Source organism: Sitodiplosis mosellana, unplaced genomic scaffold (assembly GCF_009176505.1).
Source record: "Sitodiplosis mosellana isolate CC-2019 unplaced genomic scaffold, AAFC_SMos_1.0 Smas_scaffold_19, whole genome shotgun sequence".
NCBI classification, from domain to species: Eukaryota; Metazoa; Arthropoda; class Insecta; order Diptera; family Cecidomyiidae; genus Sitodiplosis; species Sitodiplosis mosellana.
The window spans coordinates 117,398-144,900 of record NW_022595261.1 but is presented as its reverse complement, the minus strand read 5'-3'; the positions used below and the strand labels follow the sequence as shown (position 1 = coordinate 144,900).

At 35.5% G+C, this 27,503-nt stretch overlaps 1 protein-coding gene and 1 long non-coding RNA gene across 3 annotated transcripts in view; one reads left to right on the top strand and one right to left on the bottom strand.

The window, feature by feature from the left end:
• The first annotated feature begins 1,387 nt into the window (after positions 1 to 1,387).
• Positions 1,388 to 27,503, top strand: part of LOC129568448 (slo-interacting protein 1) — a 62,398-nt gene continuing 36,282 nt past the window's right edge. The window contains exons 1-2 of one of the 2 annotated variants that reach the window (XM_055446310.1): positions 1,388 to 2,012; positions 6,695 to 7,541. In XM_055446310.1, coding sequence (XP_055302285.1) covers positions 7,512 to 7,541 — 30 coding nt within the window. In that variant the 5' untranslated portion in view covers positions 1,388 to 2,012; positions 6,695 to 7,511. Of the gene's footprint in view, positions 2,013 to 2,516; positions 2,901 to 6,694; positions 7,542 to 27,503 lie in introns of those variants that run through there. The other variant, XM_055446309.1, reaches the window with a different exon arrangement.
• The window catches only part of LOC129568450 (uncharacterized), a 65,829-nt gene continuing 40,379 nt past the window's right edge, over positions 2,054 to 27,503 (bottom strand). The window contains exons 2-3 of the long non-coding RNA XR_008687950.1: positions 2,385 to 2,513; positions 2,054 to 2,325 (exon numbers count right to left, since the gene is read on the bottom strand). This is a non-coding gene — a long non-coding RNA (uncharacterized LOC129568450). The remainder of the gene's footprint in view (positions 2,326 to 2,384; positions 2,514 to 27,503) is intronic.

Here is a 27,503-nt window from a genome sequence, read left to right as displayed (position 1 = left end):
CATACTTTTCCGATCAATAAATCCTAGTGAAATATTTACATTTAAAAATAAAAATTTAAGAAAAAACTGACATTTCCATTTAAAATGCATTATGGGCACTCAGGCACCGGTTTCACGAACAACGTTAGGAAATACATTTCACGGTTGGAAGGTTAAACACCCGAGTAAAACGTAGAAATGTTTCGTAAGGTATGGACGCAATTGCATATACCTTGTTTATACGTTCATAGGAGTGAATGGTTTTTTTTCTCTTCATCCTGTCTTTCGCAAATGTTTACAGTAAAAAAAAACATATTCGTTCGCTCCAATGCATATATACGCAAGGTATACGCAAAAGTCTAGATGCCTTATGAACCTTTTCTTTGGTTCACTCGGGCAGTTGATAATTTTTTTTTACAGTGGTTCCATATAAGTACTATTTTGTCACCAAATATTCAATGCTCAAGACATATGTGTTAGTTGTGTTTGTAAATGTTAATGAAAATAATGAGAATTCTTATTAATTTATAACTGATTAAATTATTAACCATTTTCTTCTTAAGCTGGACATTCATTTTATGCAATCATTTATTTCTGCACAATGTGTAACGCTCTTCATGTTCATTTATTGCTATTGTGGCAATTCGATGACAGTAAATTGTGAAAAAATAACGTACGCAGCCTTACAGTCATGTTGGTATGAATATCCAGTTAAATATCAGCAATTTATGCGACAAATCATACAGCAAAGTCAGAAGCCTTTCCATTTAGCTGGTTTTGAAATAGCGAAATGTTCATTTGAAACCTTCAAAAGTGTAAGTATTATTTTTGTATATTGATTTTCAGAACTAAGTTTCATTTCATAATTTCAACAGCTGCTCAATTTCACTGCATCAATATTCATGTTGTTGCGAGCCGTTGCTAAGAATTGAATCCCAAAAAAGGATTTATTGGCGTCTCCACATGCTGCTAATTGTGTGCTGTACTTAACGCAAGACACAAACCAGTTCCTACCACCTAACGATAACGCCATAGATAAAGTCACTTGTTTCGAACCATTCCGTTTGGTATGAAGAATAACGTACTTAGTAATGGAGAAACCACTAAAAATGGATATTCACTGCACACAACAACACATACACAAGTGTCTCTATGCATCGGCTATGGAATGCGGTGCTGTAAAAAAAAGAGTCGCTCATCCAATGCAAGTTATAGCATTTAGCAATAGCACACGAATGAATTGCGTTTTCACTTCGCAATCGGTTTCGATACTATCCATCCAGCGTAACATCCAATTGTTGTTATCTGCTGATCTTAGTGCGCCACGGAATATGCGTATCGGCTCCTACCGCATTGTATTACGTCTTTCGCAGCAGCTAGAGTGTCTTTCAACAGCAGCAGCAATTTCAGTTTCGTTTAGACCGTAGTTGCGTTCGAACGTCATGTGAATATTGTCTGTGAACGAGGGAAGTTCAAATCATTGTCGTGCATTTATTCTAAATAAAATTGTCGATGTTTTTTTTTTCAATTGTGGAAAATTGATGTTACTTGATATCTGTTTATGTGACAAAATAATATTTATTTTCGGATGAAAACAATAAAAAAAAATGAGTAAAACCAGAAAAGATTTAGTGGGTGCTTATTAGAAAAAACAAATCTTTATTAACACAAGATAACATTGAAATTTCAATTTTCTTCCAACGATTGTAATTTAAATGAACAATTTTTTTCCATCGACATTTGTGAAGACTGAATATTTTTTGCTGGCATTTAAAATTGTTTCAATAAAGAGGTAGAATCAATCGTCCATGTTGTGGTTTTCACTGTGGGCAAAACCGGTGTTAAATGTGAAATGTGAAATGTAGAAATAAATAAGGTTGTTCGGTTCGGTGTGTGTAAAACATTTTGTAAATTCAATTCTCGGATCATAGTAAATCCAAATTTTCTTCTAAATTTATAGTTATTTATCTCTAATAAATATATATATATATTTAAACCTAATGTTCTGGTAATTTCAAACGCAACAATATTAGGTAATCTTACTGAATTGTTCATATATTTGGACTATATTATACTTTCGTCGAACACGAATAGACCATCCAATCATTAAGTGTAAATTTTCAAAATAACTGCCGATATCATTGATATGATTGAAGCTGCAAAACCAAAGGTGGTGCGCACCAGCAGTGTTTTAACGCACGAAGCATATTATCGTGGGCGTACGATATACATCCACTGCATGAAAAGTGCATTCGTAGCAAGTATTATGTGATGATGGAGAATAAAATGGAACTTACTAAGTGCCGAAAACCATAGTTGGAAATTTATGTCTTCATTGGCAATCCTCTGTAAAACAAAGCCAATTATTTTAAATTTCTTGAAAAATGAACACTATATAAACTCACCTAAAGTAGTGGTAGCAGAATTCCTGCAGTGATTTCATAGAAATTGATGACACATTCAAATGTGGTCTTTTCAAAAAGATCGTTTTGATTTAGTTCATCTGCTGACTGGTACAGTTTTAAGCATTCCATCTTTAATAGTGAAGAGATGATGAGGAAAAATAAAAGCCTTTAGTGCAGCAGAATGAGGAAAAAAACGGTGACATTAAGCAAAAGAATTCTTTCATAGTTTTTTTTCGCTTCTCTATCTATTTTATCGCCATTTTCAGTGGTTCTCAGCTGCTTGCGACTGTGTTTTTTTTCTGTGCATACGTGTTAGGTTCCAATGCATTTGCGAATGATGAAGATAAAGGAAACATGCAATGGTGACGACTACGTCAGAAACATGAAATAGAAGAATTTATATGATGGTCGTGTGCACAATATGCGACACCACGTCTAGACTGAATCACAAACAAAACCACGCGCACGAGTGTGGAATTGAGAGTGCCTATGCCGAACGAATAAGAGGAAATAAAGGTATACCTACATGCGATTGCCAAGCTCAAAACTACATATATACATATAGAGGCTTGTCGTTTTTTTTCTCCTCTCTACTCGTTTCGTGCACATGATCCCATAATAATCATAATCATGGTGCACAGATTTCCACTCACACACACATATTTTTGAGCACATATGAACAACAAAAGAAGCCATAACATTATAACAGGAAAGAAGAGAGAGAGAAAGAAGAACTAAAACGAGAACAGCACATATGCATTGCATTCAAAACATTCACACTCGATAATGAAAACGCAACACATAGGCCGATTTGTCGTTCGAATGCGACAACACATACACACAGAGATGCACACACAGACACAAATACGACAATATTCAATTGAAGAAAATGCGGTAAAAGAAATAGGAAAAACGAAGATGAAGAAAAAGAAGGAGTTAAAACTTGAATAACAAATAATAATCAAATAAAATAAACTAACAATGGAATCGTACAAAAATACACACTTGAGCATATATGTTTCACACTGTTTCGATTTGTGGCTAGAAGGATAAAGCGTACGCAACGCATTGTGATCGTGTTTCTGAGAGAAGCCAAATGAGAGAAAGAAAGGGGAAGAGAGAAATAAAATGTAAAAATCTATAAATTCTGGCGCGTGAACAAATGCACACCGACAAACGAACAATAAAGCAAATTCTTTTCTTTTGCGCCGTTTTCTTTAAGCAAATGTGTAATGCCTATGATGTCACTGACTCCTCCATCCATATAGTATGATGCATATGGGCAATGGCTTGAAATGCCTAGAATTTATGCATTTAGCAACACATATTTCAATTAGAATGATTTTCGATAGTTCGAAATACATTTTCGTTTTCGGTGATTGAATCCGCATTTGTTTCGAATTTTTTTAAATTCAAATGAGGATATATTACTAATATTCTTTTTCTATCTTTAACAAAGCCATTAAATAAAATGCCATCAATAAAATCATTGAACAAACCTTTTTATAAGGTTTTTGTTGGTTAATTTGAAATACGCATTGGCATTGGAAACTTGGTTGCATTAAAAAGTGGCAAACATCAATCGATAAACGTTTTATCGCTTATTTACAACAATTCAGAGGCCTTTTAACTACGAACATGAAATGCACAAAACTCATAGTCGTAATTGTTCAATTGAATGCAATTTTATTTCGTTTATGAGGAACACATAAAATCCGGCTTCCAAAGCAAAGTCATTGGAGAATGATTCCTGACCAGGGCTGGAATTCTAAGAATTCCACCGAAATCGTTCGGAATTATTTTTTTCGTACATAAGACCATATTGGAGTGAAAGAGAGAGATTCCACTATTTCTCAGCGTTCCACCGGAATTATTCCGATAACTCAAGGAAGAGTGGATTGTGTGAGAAATAATTGCGGTGGGACGCTGAAAAATAGTGAAATCTCTCTCTTTCACTCCAATATGGTCTTATGTACGAAAAAAATAATTCCGAACGATTTTGGTGGAATGACTTAGAATTCCAGCCCAGTGATCCCAAATCAAAATACAAGATCCAAGCAGGGAGTCCAATGAAATTGCATAACATTCACAAGTCACGCTTTGCTCGCGTTGCCAATTTAGTACAATTGCTCTGCTGTTTCGAAGACAAATTGCGATATTATTGTGAAGAGCGAGAAAGAGAGATAGAGACAGGGAGTGAGGTAGAAAAACCTTTGTTCATGGAGGGATTTCATATTATACTCTGCAATCGCAACAAACGATATAAAATTTTTAACGCCTGTGGCGACGAAGCAATGGATTTCAATTGAATAACTAATTGTGCACTCGTTGGATATATTGTTTTTGTTGATTCACAATTTTGCTGAGGCATCGAAACGTTCTGACGAATCATCAGCTAACTGATAATCAGCTTGGAAAATGCGATTACATCCATTGGCATTTGTTTGATTCTAGCGATACTGATATATATGTAGTATGCAAAGAAAATTATTTAGAGTGCACACTGATTGCTGTTGAATACAACGAATGGCGTGCATGCAATTAATAAATATTGCATTTATACGTTTTTGCATTTCATATGACCATGTGAATTATGGTTTGTTTAAAATAAATAGAAAATTCATTGCGTTCCCGAGTGGTTGGCAATGGTGTAAGCAAACCAACAACAATCGACACAAATGAAATTCAGCTTGAAAATCAACAGCTTGTGGTAAATCTCGAGCCGCGATAAACCGTTCGTAAAAGTCTCTCTCCTGGCTCAAATCAAACCCATGCCATTCTATAGGCCGATATTAGCTATGGATATCGAGGTGTACATTGTGGCCGGTCAAACCAAATACAGGCCGATTGTAATCGAATTCTGTAATACCAAACTTTTATGCCACTGCTTTCATTGTTCCGCAATGTTTCCATAGCTTAAATCAATTATAAAATGAAATTTTAATTAAACGTGCGAATTTAAATTCGCATAAATAAGAACTATCCAATTCAAATTTAGCCCATAGAAATATTTACCCTCGAAATATGGATTTTCATTGATGCGAAAATAATTCGAAGTTCAAACAGAATATGAATTCCGCATGAACCAGCATTTATACCGAAGTTCAAATGCGCATTGAAGTTTGAGTTACAGTTCAAACGGTTGATGTTTGTACGTTAATGCTGTGTACCATCGATCTAAATGCGATTTATGCAAATGAGAAAAAAAAAACCAACGCGACGGCATTGTGCGTTTGCATTCACTGTGTGATTTGTTACAATTGATGCATTGCATTTTGAAATTGATTTGTTATTCGTATCGGCTGTATTTGCTTGGTATGGTGCTACCGCTGTAGCAGTGCGTGCCACATGTTTTCGAAATTTTATTTCGATTCTGATGAAGTTTGTGTGCGGTTTGTGAGTATGTATGCACTGTGCAAAGTCAATAAAGAAAGAATTCAAAACAAATACAAGGTATGTATTTATATTGAAGCACATACACTCGGCTCATTTTGGCTTCGATATAGGGAATGCAGAATGTTTTTTCTCTCACAAGCACAAGTGCAATCGTTCTTCAATATTCATGGGCTTGTGATTCTTTTTTTGAAGAAATGGTTTTTTTGCCTTCGACACCATATTTTCATCGAATAAGAGGAAGTGAAATGAACAAACGAACGAACAATCAATAAATCATCGCCTGTGAAAGCGATTCATTTGAAAAGTGCGAGACTGGTATGGTGGCATTTTCCAGATGCATGACATCGCCATAATGGGCAACAAAATCTATCACACACTCTTATTATCGAAGTAAGACGACTATTTACTTCAAATGAGTGTTGATGAAATTTGAAGAAGAAAAAAACGGATGTCATTGATTTTGAAGGGACTCATCGCGTCGATATTGGAGCACAATTTTCAATTTTGAGCGCTTCAAAAGCGGTTCTTGTTTTTGTTCAATTCCAACATAATTAAAGTCATTTAAAATTCTCAGTTGCCAATCCTTTATTTGAATAAGAGCCCAGCGTTCAGCAATGAATGGCAGAAAGTGTCGATTGTAATAATAAGTCTATTTGTGTTCGATCCATGGTGCGGCTGTTGACACTATATTTTCCTATATTTCGAATTGGCGCGCTGTGTAGTTCCGATTTGAAATGTTAAATTACATTGATGTGCCCTTTGAAATTGGGGGCGCTCGCATCGCCTCAAATGACTTTGACGTTCAACAGCCGCCACACGGTTCGATCGAATGGTCGAATATTGTACCAGAATTAAATCGAAAATATCCATTTTAACCCGTTGCAAATAAAATTGTTGTTGCTTTTCTTTTGCAGCATTTCTGGCTATTTGCTGATAGCATCGTTTAGTGAACCCAATATAATAGAGAAAGAGCGAGAAAGGGAGTGCGCGCATGGAATACTTGATTTGTTCTGTGTGTGTGCCCGTCGCTCCCCCAAATGAATTGTTAAAACTCTCCATGGTAAAAACAAAGGCGTTCAAGTAAAAATGCACACTGTAAAACTGACGCCTTGGCTGCTGTGCAAGCATCAAACGATATTTTATCGTTAATTGCAAATATAAATAACCTCGAGAGAGTAATATACACACTAACAATCTATTCATACGGACCGTTTGCATTTTATGCATGCCTCCGTGCACATTTACAAAAGAAGTGAACAAAAAAATATTACCCAACCGACAACAACAACAACAACAAGTCTCGAAAAACGAGATTCGCAAATAAATGGAAAATACGAAGAAAAAAACGACAGGAAAGGAAAATAGGATAGCAGCACCAACAACAGTAATATTAATAATAACGAATAGAGAGGGAACGCGCTTTGACAACAGAGAAAAACTGTTGACTGCAACGCAAGTGGAATGCAATTCAGCATTCGCTTCGAAATACGAAGGGAAATAAATTTGTGCTGTGCGAAATAAAATCGAACAAGAAAAGAAAAAGAATTGAGAGTCGCCGGAGAGCAAAGCAAAAAAAAAACGGCAGCAACACAATTGAGTGATCAACTGCACGGAAAAGTGCGGAATTTATGCGAAAAACTGATTTCTTTTCGGTTCGGTCAACACTACAGCGGCCGATTCAAGAGAATTAATTTCACTTTTTTCTGATCTCCATTCAGACATAAAACCACCATGGCCGGAATGAATTTCATTATTTTAAAGGTAAGTATCAATAATACGTTTTCATTTAACCCAATCAAATTTAACTATATTGGAACTCGTTCAATCCAAATAAATGTTCCAATTTCTTTGATATTTTTTCATGTAATGATGTACGTACATATTAACACTGCTATTATTGATTTATGGTCGTGTAGTTAGTTTTGGTCAAACTGACTACCATTTTGTGTGATGATGGGATTATTCCAACAAATATGTGATTGGTTAGAAAATAAGCTGTCTTAAGCTATCTTATCATGCTCCAAGTATACAGTAAGTTTTTTTTCGCAGTGCTTAGACTATGTCAAACACTTTATATTCTATTTTAACTGGAATCTCTTCAACAAAAGTGTGATTACTGGTTATTCAAAGTAATCCACGTATTCTATACAAAATTGATTTCACATTCTTTCAGCTGCTTGCTCATTTTGTGAAGACTACGACATTATGTATTTAATTTTCTGTTCTTATTCCATTTCCTACTGTTTCTGTATGTGTTTTGGTCTTTTTTACTTTCGTTTCGGAACTTGAATTAAAATTACGGCTTTTGTTGAGAAAACTTCAACAAATACAAATCCAAATCCGTCTGTAAAAGATAACTGAGCCGCCGCTTTTAGATTCGTTTTTATGCGATACGAAGAGACGAAGCCGCAAGTAAATAAATCGAAACCCAGCATAATGACGTCGCGTCGCAAAGCGCACATGAATACATCTTTATCAGCAGTTCAACGCTACCATAAATCTATTTTCCAACCAAAAAAAATGTATGATGGATTATCTCCCTATCGGTTATTAAATTAGTCCCACGAGAGACTAGAAGCCGTCTGTAATTTCAAGTTTGCCATGTTTTTAGGGGAGGTTGTGAGCGTTTCTCTCATTTGAACATGTTAACATTCTATTGATTTTGTGCCTCATTTTGATTGACACAAAATCAGATACGACATCATGTTCGGTTGCCGTTATTGTACAGAATTGTTACATTAATATTATAAAAAGTGTCATTTTTATTTCGTCAAGGGTGTCAAAAATGGGAGCACTGGAAATAAAATTATAATAAAAATATGATTGTTGTGAGGGCTTCATTTTGGTTGTTATTAAATGTGATTTGTTGTTATTAATTAAAGTCTTGAAAAATCGTTAACAGTGATTTATTCAGCTCGTTGATCATTTCCAATCGTTCAAGTGGTTGTGCCCACCTTGTGCATTATCTAGTGGAACAATTTGGCGAAACAAGTATCATTTTCAGGTGATGATAATAATTAATGAAAAATGTATCCTTCGAAAATGGAATGAATGATTTTCTATAGACGACAGCTGCAATAGTTTGTGTACGAAATATTCTGTGCATTGTATGTGACAGGATCTGTCTCTCATTTCATATTTCCCTCGATGTAATGCCCGAAATGGAAACGCTCTAATACTGCTATTCTCCTAAAGTGTGCTATACTACAGAAGATAATTGAAGTTTTGTATTACATTTTTTCGAAATTCAACACCGCTGCTTCGACAGTAATAACGGCGAACCTTGCAAAAACACTTTCGCAGCATGAGAATATCTAATGGGTCTCGCTACGTCACATTCAATCACAAACTGAGCTGCTTCGGTTTTGACGATGTATATATATATATTCGTTGGCTTCGCTTGACTTTCCGCCCGACATTTCATTTTGCTTGTCATAATCCCGTTGCCACCTCTTATTCCATATATTTTCTATGTGTCATCAAAATTGTTGTTGTCATCGGCGCCAAAACGCACAAACCATTGACGACCGTGAATGGCATAATTTCTGCTGATAATCTACAGACTGTTGTTGTACTGTTTTGCGTTTTTTTGCGTCTATTCACGATTTTCACCTCAAACTGTGTTTCGATTCTTTTCCCGTTTATATTGTTGATAGACGCCAGCATTCACAATACAACCGCGGAAAATGAACATCGGCGCTGTTCTCGCGCACAAACGAAAACTTTCTTGAGAACACATTTATTGCAAAGACGTGGAGTAAATGGAATGGAACACATCGCCTGGCACAGGCAGAGAAAAAATTGGAATTTTTTTCTTCATCTTTTTTCTCTTTCGTATCTTTTATATTATCTTCAATTAGAACATTTGTTTGGCCCTTTTCGAAGCGTGTTGTTTCTCCTGCGAAAATCGCTTCGATCGTGCTGTGCCACCAAAATATATATAAAAAAATAAATCGACAAAAGTTTCATTGTGATTTTCTCCAGCACATTTTTATGGGTGTTGAGACGAAAAAAAAAACGAACAATATAAAATAGCTGTAAAACAACAACGACGAACATTCAAACAACAAACAGAAGGATAGGAAATGTTCCTTCAGATCAACGCAGTGTGTTCGCCGTTTGAACCTGTTTTTCCGAAGAAGAAGAGAAAAAAAACGTCACAAAAATGAACTGTAAAATTCAATCATGTGTTTGTTTCTACTGATGAACACACTTCATTCACCATGAATCGTGCACTCTTTGTCTACTCGTGTAATTTTGTGTGTGTGTGTGTATGTTCATTTCAAAATTAACCAAATATAGAATAACAGACGCAACTCTTGGTACAACGATAGAACACAACACCAACACGGGGCACGTTATGTAAACAGCTAAGTAGTAAATTTGTGGAATAAATATTCGACAATTTCCGAGTATGCGACGCGCGCGTAAAACGAAAATGCGTGCAATGAAAACGAGGAAAAATCGAAAGTGCCATTGAAACATTGATGCTCGGTTGGCATTTGCTCATGCTGCAGTTTATATTTACTTTTTGATTGTGTTTGGTGCGTAGCTCATTTTTCCACACTGTTGGCGGTGTGCGAGTGTGTGTGTTCATCATTTCATTTCGTTCAACATTTTTATGCCGCTGTGTGAAAACTCCCGAATCAATATAATAATATAAAATCTCCTCATTAGAAAAACACGGAGAGCGACGATAAACTCTTTAGCTCAGCCAATGTATTATTAACCCATGGTTCAATGCAGTCTGAATAGTCTTTAATTATATGTGTGAGTCGGCTCTTAATCGAGGTCTTGATTTTATAAATGCACATTAACACGACCAATGGTCGTCGACCATCGATTTTTCTTTTCAATTGCTTTTACTCGCGTTCCCCTCTCACTCTAGTACACCATTCAAGCCATCATTTACCGCAGTTTTCATTTTGGCACAGTCGAATCCATTTTGATGCCAACCATGGCGATGATCATTATTATCGAAACGCATCATTTCTCATCGCTATTATGGATTTTATTTGGTGTAATTTTTCAAAATGTTTTCGTGCTCACTGATACTGCCACTGCCGCTGCCGCCATCGTCGACCTCTCTCGCATTGGAAATCATGTTTGAGCATATTGTGTTTATTTAATAAATTCCTATGTGTACGAATGCAATCATTCAAATGAAATTCGCCCGCTTTTGCACACAATTTTATGTACAAACCGAATAACTGAGAACTTCAAATAGATGAAAATCGGATGAAAAATATAAATGCGACCAAATGCTAGTGCTGATGAATCAAATTGAAAAACGTACAGTGTACATATGGTCTACGAGTCGAATTCTGCTTTTAGTTCACGCAGGCATGTGTACGCACATTTGTTCGAGTCCATATGAATAAATATGCATCCAGTCAGTTGAATATTTATAAATACAGCCTGTAATATTCATTGCTTCGCGTTTCCTTTGCAATATAATATATATGGTGTATAGATATTAATTTGAAGAACTGACTGTGTTTTGATGGTAAATCATCAGCTTGTTTGGTACACACATCGACGGATAGTATACAGGCGGAGTCTGCATTCGTATGATACATACGACAAAATACGCCAAAGGACAAAGTATGCCCATAATCATTTTCTCTGTAGCTGATGCGCGATCATTACGAATTTGATGAATTAACTACGTTTATTCCATAAACAACCGAAGCAAAACAAAGCGCCAACCAATTTCCATATCGCTTAAACGCTTTATCGGTATTTGAGTCATCCGTTTTAGTGTTGACAACGCACCACCTAGCCAATCCCATACATCTTCTCAAAACATTTCTGAATGTAATGATACATTTATTTTTCGAGATTGTTTCAAATAAAGTTTCATCGAGGATGTGCCAATGAAATGGTTCACATTTGAATTTGTCAGGCACCAACCTCATAAATCGGCTTCAATATACATGCATATACAGTGATTTTGCTACCCAGAATATTATCCACAATTTTGGGGATTCCATCATGCAAATTGTTGAAACGTTTAACTGAACTTCACAAACAGATTATCTGTTTTGTGTTATTCGACGGCAACCACAAACTGACACTTTCTAATAAAACATTTCACACACATAAAATCGTTGAACCAAATGTTCAAACAAAAGCATACGCATACTAATTCGAATTTTCGTCAGTGCGATTTGAGGGGCTTTGTAATGTTGCGTCGTCGTTGTTTTTGTTGCTGTTGCCGTTGTCGGCAGAGAGATTATTGCACGTCACAGTTGGTTTTTGTTGCGACAATAATCATCGATTCCTCCTTAATGAGTGCAATCCGTTTTAATAGTCTGCCTTTCATTCGCTTAGCTATATACGTACGTTTGTAGACGTTTGTAAATGTTTGCCAACACCACGACGAACGAATATTCAAATGACTCTTTTATTTTATTTCATGTTTGATTATCCTAAATTTATGACCGCTTGCGGCGCTTAATAATCGAAAATAAAAATTGAAATGAGAAATTGTCAGTTTATGTTCCACGTTATGCTGGTATTATATTCCGGTTTGTCTAAATTAATGTTAATTCACATTATTACGATTCGGCATGAGTTCTGGTGGCAATCACCCAATATTAGCTATTTCAAGAAAAAAAAACCGTTTCACTGATTAGGGGCTTCATATTACGTAAGTCAGTCTTCGACAAATTTCTCTCACTCACTCGTTCTGTGTGCAAATCACTATACCCAGCTCGTGTTGGCATTTTATTTGGATTTTCATTATCTTTGTTTGTGTTAAATACAGTGTGTGTGCGCTTGAAAGCGCCATAGTTTGGCCAATAAACCTACGTAGCCCAGTACGATATTGCAGCCATTGTACCGTCGTGTGGTGTGCTTATGTGTTTAGCACAAAACTTATCTTGTGTCACGTCGGCACAGCATGAATTGACAATAATTAAATTTCCAATTTTGTCCGTTGTGTTGATTCTCGAACATTCAATATCGTTTTGGTGTGGATATTTTCGACGAAAAAACCGACGACAACAACAACAATATCAACATCAACCCGAAATCTCATCAGTAAGTTTGTATATTGTGAGTCGCTTGTATTTTACATAACGATAGCGGTACTGTTTTACAGTCAAATTTAAAATATCCCAATTGTCGTGTTGGTTTGGACAATTTGGCGAGCCTTTCACAAAGTGATGGTAATTGGTTTTGGTTATATTTTCGAAGCGACGTGACAAAATACACTCGCAATGTTTGTCCACTCGTTGAAGAATATATGGAAACGAATTTAAACTATTTGTGGTCGAACTAGCACATAGGAGAGACTCTACAGTCTACAGTCTACATCACAGCATATCAGTGTCACGATTCAAATAACACGCATTTTGCATTAAGACTGTCTGTGATTTTCATTTATAATCGAGGTTAAGTCTGAAATCACCCATTGAATTTTCGGGTACACCATAGCCACATAAATCACATTTAAATTCAGTTCGATGTCGTTAAGACGCAAATGAACGTTATAGCAAAGAACGCTATCGCAATTTTGGCTTTAGTTATTTTGAAACTCTAGCCTCAGAAATTTTCATTCTTACACAAAAAATCTTCATGTATAGAAATCCAGCCATCACTGTGAATATTTTGACCCATTTGGAAAAGCGGCAACCAACTATTCACTAAGGATATATCCAAACATTATACACACTCATTCGCATACTTAATGAACGACTCGCATTGTAATTGTACGCAAACACAACGAGTAGCGTTATAAAGAAACACGTGTGCAAAACCATGGCTTCGGCGATAAATTGTAGACGGGAATGAACCCATCACAAATTCAATTGCGATGGAAATATTATTCCATTCGAATATTGTAGTCGTGCGTAAGGCAAAATGATAAAGTCGATTCCGTCAGTATGAAATCCAGAGACACTAATAAGACACATGCATTTAAATTTGAATCTTTTGTCGTGCAGTAAATCTCATTTCTATTATGTCAACTTATATTCCAACTTGATGAATTTTGTTAGATTAAACTAGATTAGACGAAACTAAGTGAGTGTTCGTATATTTTGATTTATACGACGTAAATATTTTGGGTTATCCTAATCAAATTCACGTATTGTAGTAGTGATTGAATTGTATATACATGAATGATATATGAGCTGAAAGCAAAAGCACATTCCGAAATAAGCATACAGCGTAAGCAAATCTCTACCATCATACCTTCTTATCATTTTTATTCTCGTTCCGTTGATGACTTCATTTCAGCTGAATGCAAATATTTCAAAGCTATCGGTCCGTCCCAATTGCAGATTACTTGAAGTTCAGTCTCTGTGAACTTTTTCTACCTCTTTTGCAACGAATTCGTTTGATAGTACAAGTACATGTTGAAAAGACATTCAACATGGTTTAAATGGAAAAAAATCACTCGCGTATCAAAAAAATTCCTGCAATGATGTAGCCATAGGAATAAAAATCATCACAAAGAGTTGACATGGATTTTGAAGTCATCCGAATGCATGATGTGCACCTGATGTCTTTTTCTTCGCATCGTTGAACATTTTTCATCAAAATCAACGATTTCCATACGTTTTTACAGGCCTGAACTGACTTTTAAAGAAGATTCTTCTCTTCTCCAGGGGAATTAGTACTTTACATCGGTTAAAATAATAAAAAACCACGGCAAAATATGCTCGGATGTTCTGAATATGTTGTATGTGGCAAGCATTGCTAATAAAATTAGTTCGAATGTTAGCAAATAAACTCGGGCCATTCATTTTTTTTGTCGTTTTTTGAAATTTATGATCAACAAAAAATACAACAATTTTCCGAATGTCTGTTTTATTTCACATTTTACAAAACAGAAAGGAAAAGAAGAACTTCGTATTGCCTCCCCTCAATCAGCTTATTTACGTGGCTTGTTTTCAAAAGTAACATGACACCAAAACATTAGGGAGCGTACACATTTTTCACGTTCCAACATTCTTGGTAGCGGTGATGGTGGTGGTTTTTTTCCTGCATGAAATAGTACAATGGTAATACGCTTGCCAGTTGGATGCATTTTTTCCATTCTGCCGGCGATGATGGCTTACCGATTAATGCGATTGCTTTGAGCAAAACAGAAAAAAAAACAACAACAACGGCAAAATCATTGACTCGTTTGGCTTATACTTGTCAATATCGAGTGTACGTACGTTTGCTGTTTGCACATCTCATGTGATGTGTATTTTGTGTACCACATTTCTATTTGCTGAATGCACAATAATAATTTGACTCGTGCACAATTGAAGCATAAGTGTACACTGTACAGAGAACAAAAATGTTGCGGAAAAAATCTATGCTGCTGACAGGCTTGCTCGGTTTTTTAAAGATGCCATTTTCGGTGGAACGTGCAAATGTGAAGAATGAAAGGGAATGAAAATCGATTTGACACAATATTAACATCATTCGCCAGATAAAAATCCACCAACACAAAACATTAGCTCCACATGAACATCGAAACTGAAAACCATTGGGCACCGTGGAAGACGGAAGGATTTGCATATCCATTGTCTATGGAAAATAGCTTCAAAGTTGTGAGTGGAATCAACGAGAGGGAGGCGAATTCGTCGTTCGTATAGGTGCCATCTGAATGGAAGATATCACTTATATGATAAGTTAGCTTATTTGGTACTTTCACTTCATTTTCAACGGTGTATTCTTCTATTCTCTTCCACATTCCTTTTTTTCAAATACAGTGAAACTTCGATTATCCGTCACTCGGTCAACCGTCACTTCGAATATCCGTCGCCTCAGTCAGCAACGATTTTTAATATACATTAAAAAAAATGAAGAATTAAAAAATAACGTTTTTATTTGTCAGGAAAACACTTTTTTGCAGTACATTCGATTATACGTTTATTTGATCCGTCTGGGTCGCGGCACGGTGCCTGACGGAAAATCGAAGTTTCACTGTATACGGCAATTTTAAAGACATTTGTGCAAAGGAAATTGATAAGCAAAAGGCGCGCACAGTACATAAGAGCCAATGCAAAAGTCAATTAATGCGCATAAGTAGCGCCACCTCTAATAATTACGGAGAGTTACCAAAAGTCGCATGCAATTGATGTTGAGAAAAAGAAGAAGTAGACATTCCATTCATTTACATTACAATAATGGTGCTCATGTGCCGATCATATCACTGTTACAACCCTTCACAGATAAGCTAACGCAAATTATGTTCAAGATTCAGTTTTCAATTTTATCATGCAAATGACAAATAAGTAAAAAAAGTGTGAAGAGAATAGTATGAAGTAGTATTTTGTGTATATATTGAAACAGTATAAATGGTTAGTTAGTTCAGAATTTTCTTTGAAGAGCTCGTATCAGAAATTCCTTTTAAATATAGCAGTAAGACGTTTTCGATCTTTTCGTTTTGGTCGAATTTCCACTTAATTTAATGAATATCATTTTGTAAGGTACACATGTCTTCTGAAGCTACGCTTCGTGTTGTGTGTATAAAATATTGACAAGATAAACAACCATAGTATTTTCATTTTCCATTTGAAGATCTCATCAGCCGATCAATATTGACTTTCTTCTACGTTAGGGGAAAATGATAAATGAAGCGTCACTGCGCCATTAGTGAAATTACCCTTTCAATTGAATTTTTCTTGTTGATGAGGATATCAGATATATATATATATATCATATATATATATATATATATATTGATAAGATTGTCGCCCCATTGCTTGAGACTCATCAACGTTTGTTGTACTAAATGATATTTTGAACCACAGTCGACCATCGTCTACCAGGCGCATCTAAAACCAAAAAAAGTACGGGCTCTTTTTGATGTCGTAAAAACGAGCCCACTTATCGATTCATACATTTTTACTTCCTTCTTTCCTGTTGATAGTCTTAATAATGTTCAACGAAGAAAAAATATCTTCACATAATGTAGAGAACACACAGTAGCGTAGGTAAACTATAGTTTATGCAAATACCATTTAAAACACGTTAACATTACATTGTTGCCGTTGTCATCATGCATTTCCACTGTGATAAATGATAATGTGTTTCTTTTGGCCCATAATCATTTTAATTTAGTCGATTTGGCCGGTATGCTTGCGTCAAGCATGTGATTTAACCAATTCATGCGAACAAACGCGTTTGTAAGCGTTTCCACGATAATGAGTCGTATGTATTTACACCAAGATAATTATTCTAATTGATATCGTAAATTCACTATTTTTATTGACAATCGCACACTATTTTTAGCATTCCCACAGCGCGGTAGCATTGGCTTGCCAGCGAGTGAATGAATACATGTTTTATTTCAAATATTCTTTACCATGCTTGGATGGTTTAATATCAGTGGGTTTTAATATGTGCTGAAGCATTGGATGTAAATTGACTGAAATTAAATAGTTTTTGCATCAAAAATACGTTTTGCAGTCGTTCGGATTAATGCGTTGATTAAAAAAATTTGTATGAAAAACTAAAAGCAATGGAAAATTTGGCTCTGCATTTCAATGGATTTGTTGAACAAATTAAGAAATATGTATTTGCGATTTGCATAAATTAATTCTGCTTGAACATGTGTCGTTACCGCAAGATATACCTATTTAAAATGTATGAATGTGATTCGAGCACAAATATTTTTTAAGTTTGTGTTTGTCGCTTCTCTTTTTCCATTAAAGAATGCGAATTTAGGGAAAAAATGTATCTTTTGCCAGAGTTGCGTCTCAATTCCATGAAATGAACAAATTGAAACTTGTTTTACTTGGTTTAGTTGACTTGGGTGGATGAGCTCGTCAAATTCTCAGCTTTATCTCGTCATACCATATCTCTATCACTGTGTGTGGTTTGTGATAGTGTTCATTTTAAGCGCTCAAAGCCACTTTTAATGTACAGCGTGAGGCATAGCATTGAATAAAAAATGATTTAGGTCAAATTGTGGAGAAACCCGTCCATAATAACCAGTGACACAGAAACGTCCACCCTTTGATGAAGTAATATCAGTCTACTTGCATTCCATACTGAAATCGTATTATTTACGAATGGAATATTGCTGACAAAAACAGCATGTCCACAAAATGAGTTGCGGTTTCTTTCATTGAAAGAGAATGGAAAAAATGAAGCAAAAGCAAATATTTTACCACAGATTTCAAATGCATCTCACGATGTATATCAGTTGAAATTGCAATTAAGCACAGACCATGGATAGGAAAAGTGCTTGAGACGATTCGCCATTGGAACCGTTGCGCTGCTTTTGAAATCGGTTTATATGCATTGGCAGAATGTGTGTGTGTGTGTGGATGTATACCATGAATCTGCGGCAGTAGAATAGCAAACGAAAATAGGTTGAATAAACGCCTGGTGTACAGATGCGCTCAATTTGCTACACACAAGTAAATCTCTTGTTGGAGTTTGTTTCATCTGCGGATAAAATGTTAATTGAAGATTTTCACAAGGCTCGAAAATCGTTGCATGGTCGATAAATTTCGAATGCTTTGAATGTAATTTTTTTCAATGATTCCAGAAGTTAGAAAGAACAACACCTCAATAGATCAGATCCTTGACGGAATCTTCTTCGGATGAAACTGTGTTATTTGGTTGATTTTGAAACCAGCCATGATATTTTCTGTGTGTGTGTGTTTTTTTTTTCGTACAAGTTGATTCATAGAATTCATTTGAATCGTACCAAGAAAATCTAGTGCCATTTTCCCTGCCATTATCTCATGTAAACATCAACAAATTGAGAAAAACTAAAACTCATTAAAAACTTTAAATAGTGTTTATTTGCTAATCTTTGTGGAAAATCTTTTTCTATTAATTTTCTCATTTCGTTTCCATTTCTTTATTTACACAGTGTATTTGTGTCCTGTTTTGTGTTCGTTTTTATTTGTGCATTCAGTTTGCAGTGGCTGATGATGCATTCGCATTTACATTTGCATTTCTTTTCATTTCAATTTTTGTGGAAGGGAGAAAGAAAACTGCGATACCACACCAAATGGTTGACAATCACGAATACGACTGTGAATTTGAATGTGGTTGCAGCCACAAAACTTTGCGTAAACTGAAATATCAATCTTTTTTCCATTCCGGAGAAGAAGAAAGGGATCACGGTGGGCAACTGTGACAAACAAACCATCGATTTAGTACAGCAAAAAAAAAAGTGGGACAAGCAATGGTATTTGGAAAAGTTTATGTAAGCGAGAGAGAAAAATAATACAACCATGGAAAATCCATTTGCACTATCACAGTCAAAACAGATGTGTTGAACACGACTATATACAGCGTGAATGGTGAATGCAGATAGTTCGATTTTTCACAAAATTTCTATGTTTATCCGTACATGGAATGCGAACATCGTCAATTTGCTTTAACAGTTTTTCGTTGGAAATAATTTTTCGATTGAATGCTGTTCTTCTCGTTAGCGCTTTGAGTGAGTTTATACCGACTCTATAGTTATTTATGTTCTTTTATTCGAACTTGTAAACAGAATTTTCGGTTCTGGTATTTAAGTCAGCGTTCAACGTTCGAAATCACTACGTGACCTGACGCTCACTGGCTACATCTAAATATGATTTCCCTTTAAAGAAAATTCTATCAGTGATTTGGTGCAATGCTATTCATCGAAACGATGTAAAACATTAAAACACTTTTTTTTTCAATACACTCGAATTCTTTTCGCTTCGCCGGTTTCTAGTAGCCAGAAAATTGATAAATATGCCGAGGACACGGCCGATCGGTGGAAATGTATCATTTACGATTACCAAATTCACGTACAATTCATTGGTTGCCTTTCACTACCGAAGGTATACCTGCTATAAATCTAGCGGCCGAGACGTTTCGTATCGTATCGATTAACTCGAAGCAAATCATAAATTTCAGCATAAAATAATAAATAACAACTTGGCACGTGCTTCACTTGCTCACCAGTGGCTTGCATCAAGAGCAGAGTCTAGCATACTTTTTCCCATTTTTTTTTTCATATCTTTGGAATTTCAGATAAAGTTTACTCCATTTCCGCCGTTTTTTTCTCGCTCAAGCGATTGGCGGCTCTTTCTCGAAATAGGAGAGAGTGTTGGAAAAAAACACCCAAAAAAACCCACATTAATTACAGTGAAAAGTGTGCTGCTTACATGAATGTATACTATCTTTTGAATGATTCCCGTTGAACTCGGTGTTTGTAAAACGGCTCCCTTCTCGTTTCAATTTTCATTAACTTTATTTTTCCGTTACATTCCATTCCAATTTTTCATGCTGTCTTCTTGCTTGAGTCGGAGATGCGACTAATAATTAAAATAACTTGATTCGTAACATCATTAAAATCTTAATTGTCTGCTCTTGTCGTCTATTCGTCTTGCGTTTGCCGCCGTTTCCCGGGTGTCTGTGTGTTCTTTCTTCTTTCAATCGGTTTTCTTCCTCTTTCCCATTTTCGTTGCTCATTGCATTTTGCACGAATACACATAAGAATATCTAATTTGAATTCAAACATCTGTATATGATGCGAAATCAGAGTTGAAAAAAAAACAAGCAAAATAAAAATATGAATAACGTACCGAACACAATGTGCATTTTAAATTATTTCATATTAGAACTAACATCAGCAACGTATGTGCTTTAGAATGATTTAACGATGTGTATTCTTCGTATTTTTTTTTTGTTCTTCATTTTTATTTTTGATTTATGAACACTTTTTCAAGCCGAACGTATATATACTAAATGCGATGACGATGGGAAACAGAACATGACAAACACTGAACATAAATTTGTATAAACATGCATTCAAGATCATAGAAAACGTCGTCACCAAACATATTTTGTATAATTCTATACGAAAAAAGGGAGCTCAATATTTGTCTGGTTTAACACATTGCACATCAGGGCGCAAAAGAACACAACGAGTTGCGCGTTTTTTCGTCTGATTTTCTTCAAAAATGATGTAAAATTGGAATGGAGCAAGGTAAACAAGAAGCAGGCAGAAAAAATATCCAGGACAGAGAAAAACAAGACCGCAGAGCTTCGCTTCGATCCGCTCTGCGTTCTTGAGTTTTTAGTTACTTAATCTATTTTGTTGTTTCACAACAAACTATTTTTTTGGCGCACTACATGAAATGTATTTCATCAAAGTAACTTTGAAGTAATATATTTATTTGCAAAATGAATTACAAGATCTTGGTTTAATTTCTTTTTTGAAATACACTGCATTTGGTTTAAATTAAATAAAAAATATGAGCATAAAATTCAAATTCACCATAATTTGTTTCAACACTCAAAAAGTATCTAGGAAAAAAAAGCAGATGAGTAGCTCTTATATTTCATGTAGTGCTAAAAAGAGTAAACTGTCACGATGTGCCAGCCATCCAAATAACATTTTTGACATTACTTCAGAGCTGTTTACCGGGCTCCGCCATTTCGTGCGATGTGGGAGTTGATGCAATATTCAAGGTTCAAAACAACACAACGGGAAAAGCCTGACATAGATTATACTATGAAATGAGTTTGGCAAACATTTGTGTTATAAACTTTTGCCGCTTTGCCGTATATAATACGTGAACACTGAACATTCTATAATATGCACCGGGAGAGTGTAATAATAATAAGAAGTGATGAGATACGATTATACGCAATGATGTTTTGGAACATGCAAACTAACGTAGAGATTATGTATTTTGTAAAATAAACTACGATTTGTCGTAAGATCCAACAATTTGTGCATGCCACAAAAACTGTGAATTTATGGATTGATTTTCAATCCACTACCGAATTTCATTTCGGATATTTTTGTTTTCAACTATATGTGTACGAAGTCGATACAATTTTTTGGATTAAGCCAAAGAATCTACAAAAACGTGCTTTTTCTCGGTTTTTGTTGGCTTTCAAACAATAGTCTCACGCGTTGGAAAACATTTTCATCGTCGGGATTGTGTGAGAAAAATGCGGTAAAAGTAATTAGCAGATCACAACATTCCGCTAGATAGTTGAATATGAAGTTTAAACAATGCGGAGTTTGTGCATTCCCAAGGTTATTTACAAAACAAAGAACCAACTTTAAATAATCACGGTGAATGAAATTAATTTACAAAGTTTGCACCTTCATGCGGAAATTGTTTTTGCACCTTCATAATTTGAATGATTATTCTGTGCTGTGGAACGTTCGTTGATTATATTCTCTAGCCACGTATCACATACACAAACATTCTTTCTTACTAAAGAGTGATAAAAAAAAACGCCCATCTCTGAATATAATAACAATATGATACCATTGGAACTAACGTTGTTAAGTAGAATAACACTATTCCGTTCTGTCGATGTTGGGTTGAGTCTGAAACGTTGAAGTTAAACAGAAATATTCCAACGTGTTCCGACAAATATGCACATTGCACATAGCCGATCAACGTTTTGAACAAGAAGTGATGGCGACTTGAGAATTATTTAAATCACATACGATGAGCTAGTGGAAAAAATAAAACGAAAACCAAATAAACCATATGAAAATATTTTAAATTCTTTAAACAAATACTCGACTTTGCATGAACATGCTCTTTTCACGTTACCTCAAAACGTAACTGTGAAACGATTTTGCACCCAACTCCAGAATGCTGTGAAAACCAATTATGTCGAAAGGTTGATGTTCACGCTCGAGCTCCCGTAGCATAACCAAATTCAATCACTTTCATCGAGTTTGAATACATTTGTGCTATTTTAGTGTTGAATAATGTTGACGTTGTGATATTCGATTCATTCATCTAATGAATACCGTTCGAGTGTTGGCATTAATTAATTTTCATTGGATACGTGAACGGTGTTGAATGGCTCCCCCATTTTAATAATGATAATAATAGTTTGTTATTTTTCACTTTTTCAAAAGCGTGTATGTTTTTAGATTGGGGTGAAGATTAATTTATTTTGTACAATCCCTCGCAATATGTGCGACATACCTTGAACAAAAGTAATGCTGTTTTTTAAGTACCTAAATGAATAGAGCGAATATGTCAAAATATCAGATTTCGCTCGCACCGCATTTCAAAGTAATTTTATCAATTGGCAAAGTCCTGCAGAAATATGAGATCGATGAATTGCACGCTATGAATTTTGGATCTCAGTAAATCGAATTTTAATCAAGAAATATGAACAATTTTACGTGAGCAAAAGTCTAATGTCAATGTGATTTTTTGTGTATACCTTTCAAGTCAGCAATAGTCTTAACTTCCATTGGAATCCCACATGAAGTGAACAGTATGCTCAGGTGGCTATAGCCATAGTATACTGCCATCGACTGTTGACTCTTTTCCATCCTGTTCAGTCGTTTAGTCGGGGTACATTGCATTTATATTGTAAAGGTTTTATTATTGGGGAAAAAATGAGTTGTCTCCTGGTACTGGTATCAAATCACGTACAAAATTTCACTTTGAAAATTGTCAATAATTTGATATTGGTTCATTGCCAAAGATTATGAACGTGAATGTGTTCAGAATTCAGTAATATAAAAAGCTTTTTACAGCTAGAGCACATACATATTTGTCGCTGCTTCTAGTAATATTAGATTCACCGAAATGCGATGAATCGAAACAAATCATGTTCCAAGTGCGACTTATAAACAATTTGTCCGTCCTTCCGTCGGTCGGCCTTGCGGTTGTATACCCGAAACGTATACATTTAATCGAATTTTGCCATCGAAAATGAGATCATCCATCTCATCTGTGGGGGAATCGAGTGTGAGTGTGTGCTGAAAATCCAAGCCCCAGGCGAAGTATTCGAATCTAAAGTACCATCATCGTCGGGTTGGAGTTTTCGAAACGTTGTGAAACACGATAAATGTCGAGCACATAACACAAAAATATCGAATTTTTCTAAAGCACGTAAAATACAGTGCACAGACACACGCATAAAATATCTTTCGTTGGTTGTTTGTTGTTGCTACAAAAAAAATCTCAGAATGACTGAAATATCGAATAAAAATCGAATTGCCGATCACGCATGCATTCAATTGCAGTAAAACTGATTATATCGATATTGAGCTTCATGCGACAAAAAAGAGGGGGAAAAGCAAACAAATAAATAAATATTATGATACAAGCATGCGAAACAACAACAAAAAAATGACCGAATATCACTGGTGGGCAACGAATTTTTCAACTTTTAGTTTTATTGTTCAGCCATTCGAATAAATATCTCGTAGCAGAAAAATGGTAGAAAATTTATATTGTAACAATGTGGAAAATACTAAAAACTTGAACGAGCAGAATCAACTTTTGCCATTTTTTTCTCAGAGACAAATGAAATAAACACTACTTTTCAAGTTACGATAGTTGTCACTTTTTTTTCTTAGCTCTACTCATTCTCGGCCTCGTTATTCAGTGAAACTCATGCTGAAACAATAATAACCATTGAAACACATCCGTTTTCATACTTGTGAAATAAACCATCATTATAACAATTTGAAAACGTGACATCTGACTACAATCGTAGTATCACTAGATAGGTCAAGTCACAAAGTCAAAAGTTATGTCTGTGAAACAAAAAAAAACGAGAAAACTTTCTTCAATTCTTGTGCACGAATCAAATATTCAAAATCATATTTGAGTGGAAGAGTGAGAATTAAATGTAGTGAGTTCGGCCGCAGACTGCCACCAATCTGATTTTGCTCGCGCCATGCCGAAGGGTTTTTGAGTAACTTTTTTCGAATAGCAATTATAACTTAGAAAATTATTTATGTATGCTATACATATCGTTGGATATTTCAAACTTTTCCCGCATGCAAATTCATTAGGCCTCGTTAAAAAGAAAACTAAAACAAAAATCATAAAACGCATTCATTGGAACATCGATACTGAACTGAATTTATTTATTGCCCTATCTTGAAACCCCGGTAAAAGCCTAACCATTTTGAATTAAGAATACGGAAACTGTTCTGTCAGCCAAAACCCTCTCAACGACATGAATGCGTTCGACAAGAGCCAAGAAATTCGCATAATAAACAAGTTTATTAACTGTAAAAATTGGGTAAGATTGCAATTAACGAACACACTTTATAAGCGATTCACAACCTCGTTTGAAATTATTCAAATTTATTGTTAGGAGTTTTCTTTGCTTGTGTGCGTCAGAATTTGCTCTTTGCTGGCAACGCCAAATTGCAATCCATTATTTTCTTAATTAAATTTGAACGAGAGGCTGTTTTTACGTCTGCAATCGCACAGCAAAATGAACAACACAGGGTTTTTTGATACTTTAAAAGGCAATCAGCTAAAGACGAAAATGGAATGCTATACATAAAAATGGAACAGAACCCTTGAATGGCATCGATATATCGATACATGGTATACCATGAATCATCTCAATTTATAATCAAATGAGGTCACAAATGCTGAAATTACTGACTGATGCTCTCTGGCAAAAATCAACTGCAACACACCAATCAGGAAACATCATCAAAATTGTTGGAAATTTAGCATTCACGGTCATTTGCATGACGAATACCAATAACAACATATTTTTATTGAAAGAAAGAATTTTTTTACTACAGAATTCATTCCCTAAATATTGTTCTTGGAATAGAAATGTGTATGTGTTATGTATTTTTGTTTCTAGAAGAAGAAAAACGAGAGAAAGAGAGAGAGAGAGAGAGAGAGAGAGAGAGAGAAAGCGAACAGCATTCGACTGGAGAGTCGTTTAAGAGAATTACATGAACATTTTTGTAAAATGTAAATTGATATGGTTGTGGTACGTTGATTTGGCCAAAGTGCAACGAGAAGAGAGCACATTCAATTTGCTCCTGTCATCAAAATGCAATCCCATTTCAAGGAGATCCATTTTGAAAACGAGGGTTTCCAAATTCATTTGCATTTTCCTAAAAACTCTTGTCTCTCTCCCTCTCTTTCTCTGCGCGTATGTTTTTTGTTCGCTACAGACAATGTCTAGTCGCTGGCTCAATATTTCATCCGTTGGATTCCGACCGCACTCTGATTTGTAGATTGGCACTTGGCGTTATCACAATTTACATTCATGGAATTTAAATATGATTTTGATTGCGGAATTAGAGAAAGAGCTTGGTATAGTTCCGTTACTCTCTTGCATGGATTTATCAGACATTAAAGATCAGCAAACCATTCGCATTGCGTGTACGATATATATGCAAAATAACATTGGCAGACGTAGCCAGAAAGCGGAATTGAAACATTTTCCGTTCGTGTCAGGGTGTGTGTGTGTAGCGATTGCAATCTCCGCCACATCTGATCATGTCATAGTGTCACACAATATTTCCTCCATGGAACGAGTTTTTATTTGCATCTGCTTTCTTACTTTGTATCACAAATTGAAAAGCTCTTGTTGTGCTGAAAAGTCGACTGAGAGGCTCAAAAGAAGTATAGAAATGTATGTGCATATGTGTACAGATTTGTGAGTTGTTGTGGTGACATTGTTATTTTACCTATTGCATAGTGATTTGTTGTTTACAAGGCAGACGTTCGCTGCCATTTTATGAAAATACCAGATTACAACCGTCTGTTCAACCATTGTCGATTTCATCGGAATATATTTCAGATTAAATCACACATATTCAACGTGCACAGACTCTCTCACACACACACATACATACATACGTACATGGCATCCGAAGCACCATGCCAAGCCATGCAATTTTATTCAATTCGAAATATTCTCTCCAATGTCATAATTTTCATATGCAGCTTTTCTAGTCGACAGTGCACATTGTCACATGCATATATCCGTTTATACGTTTATACGAAGCGATTCTTTGGCTTTTGTGACATTTCAGACACAGAAAAACACACGCCAAATAGCATTTTTCATATTAGGTTTTTGATTTTCCTCCATTTATTATGCATATGCATTTCTATTCAGGCAGTCGTTGTCTATTCATTCGTACTTTTGTTATTCTTCTGACTGAATGTCAGTTGTGTGTCTCGTTCTTTTTCTTCTTCTTCTTTTTTTGTTCTACATTACGGCATCTCAGTCTCTCGTCCGGCATATCATTCCATTCTATTTTCGTATTTTTAAACAGGTTACGTTCCATCTCTTCTTCAAAGGGTTGTTTTCTTTCCTTCATGCATTGTTACTAATGCACTTGCAAATGATATTCTTGCCATTTCATTGTTATTCTTTCTGCTCGTGTCATCTCGTATTTGCGAATGAGTAGAAAATTGCAGTTCATATTTTTTCAACGTTCTTTTTCAATAAATGCATACATCGAAATTTGTTTGTTGCACACTTTTGCTCGAGGTAATGCAATCGGGTGGGTGTCGGGGTAACATTTCCACAGGTCGATGAACACGTCATCTACGCCGAATCAGTGAAACAAAAATGTATTTACTAAGAGAAAATTGGGTTTGTTTTTCCAAGCCGATTTTTCTTTGATGAAGACTACACAGGTGGTGCTTCAGTCGTATTACCCAGTTAATTTGTTACTCTCACAAATTGATCAAAATGTTGAGCGCAATCTTTCAATTGAGTTCATCGGCAGAAACGGAGCGTCTAATCGCAGTTGGTATCCCTAGGGGAATTTAACTCTTACGAGTTCAGCATGTTTTCTGCCAGTTTGCTTGATTCGCGGAAGTTCGACGCGTTCGTTGGACGTACTGACGCGCACGGTCACAAGTATACACAAGTTTGTTTATGGTTTTGCGCGTTTTTCAAGTTGTTATTTGACAACTAAAACGCGTTTCAAACTAAAAATCGGTTGTTTACATGTATAAAGATTTTTCACATCCTTTCCAAAAGTTCAAAGATTTATAT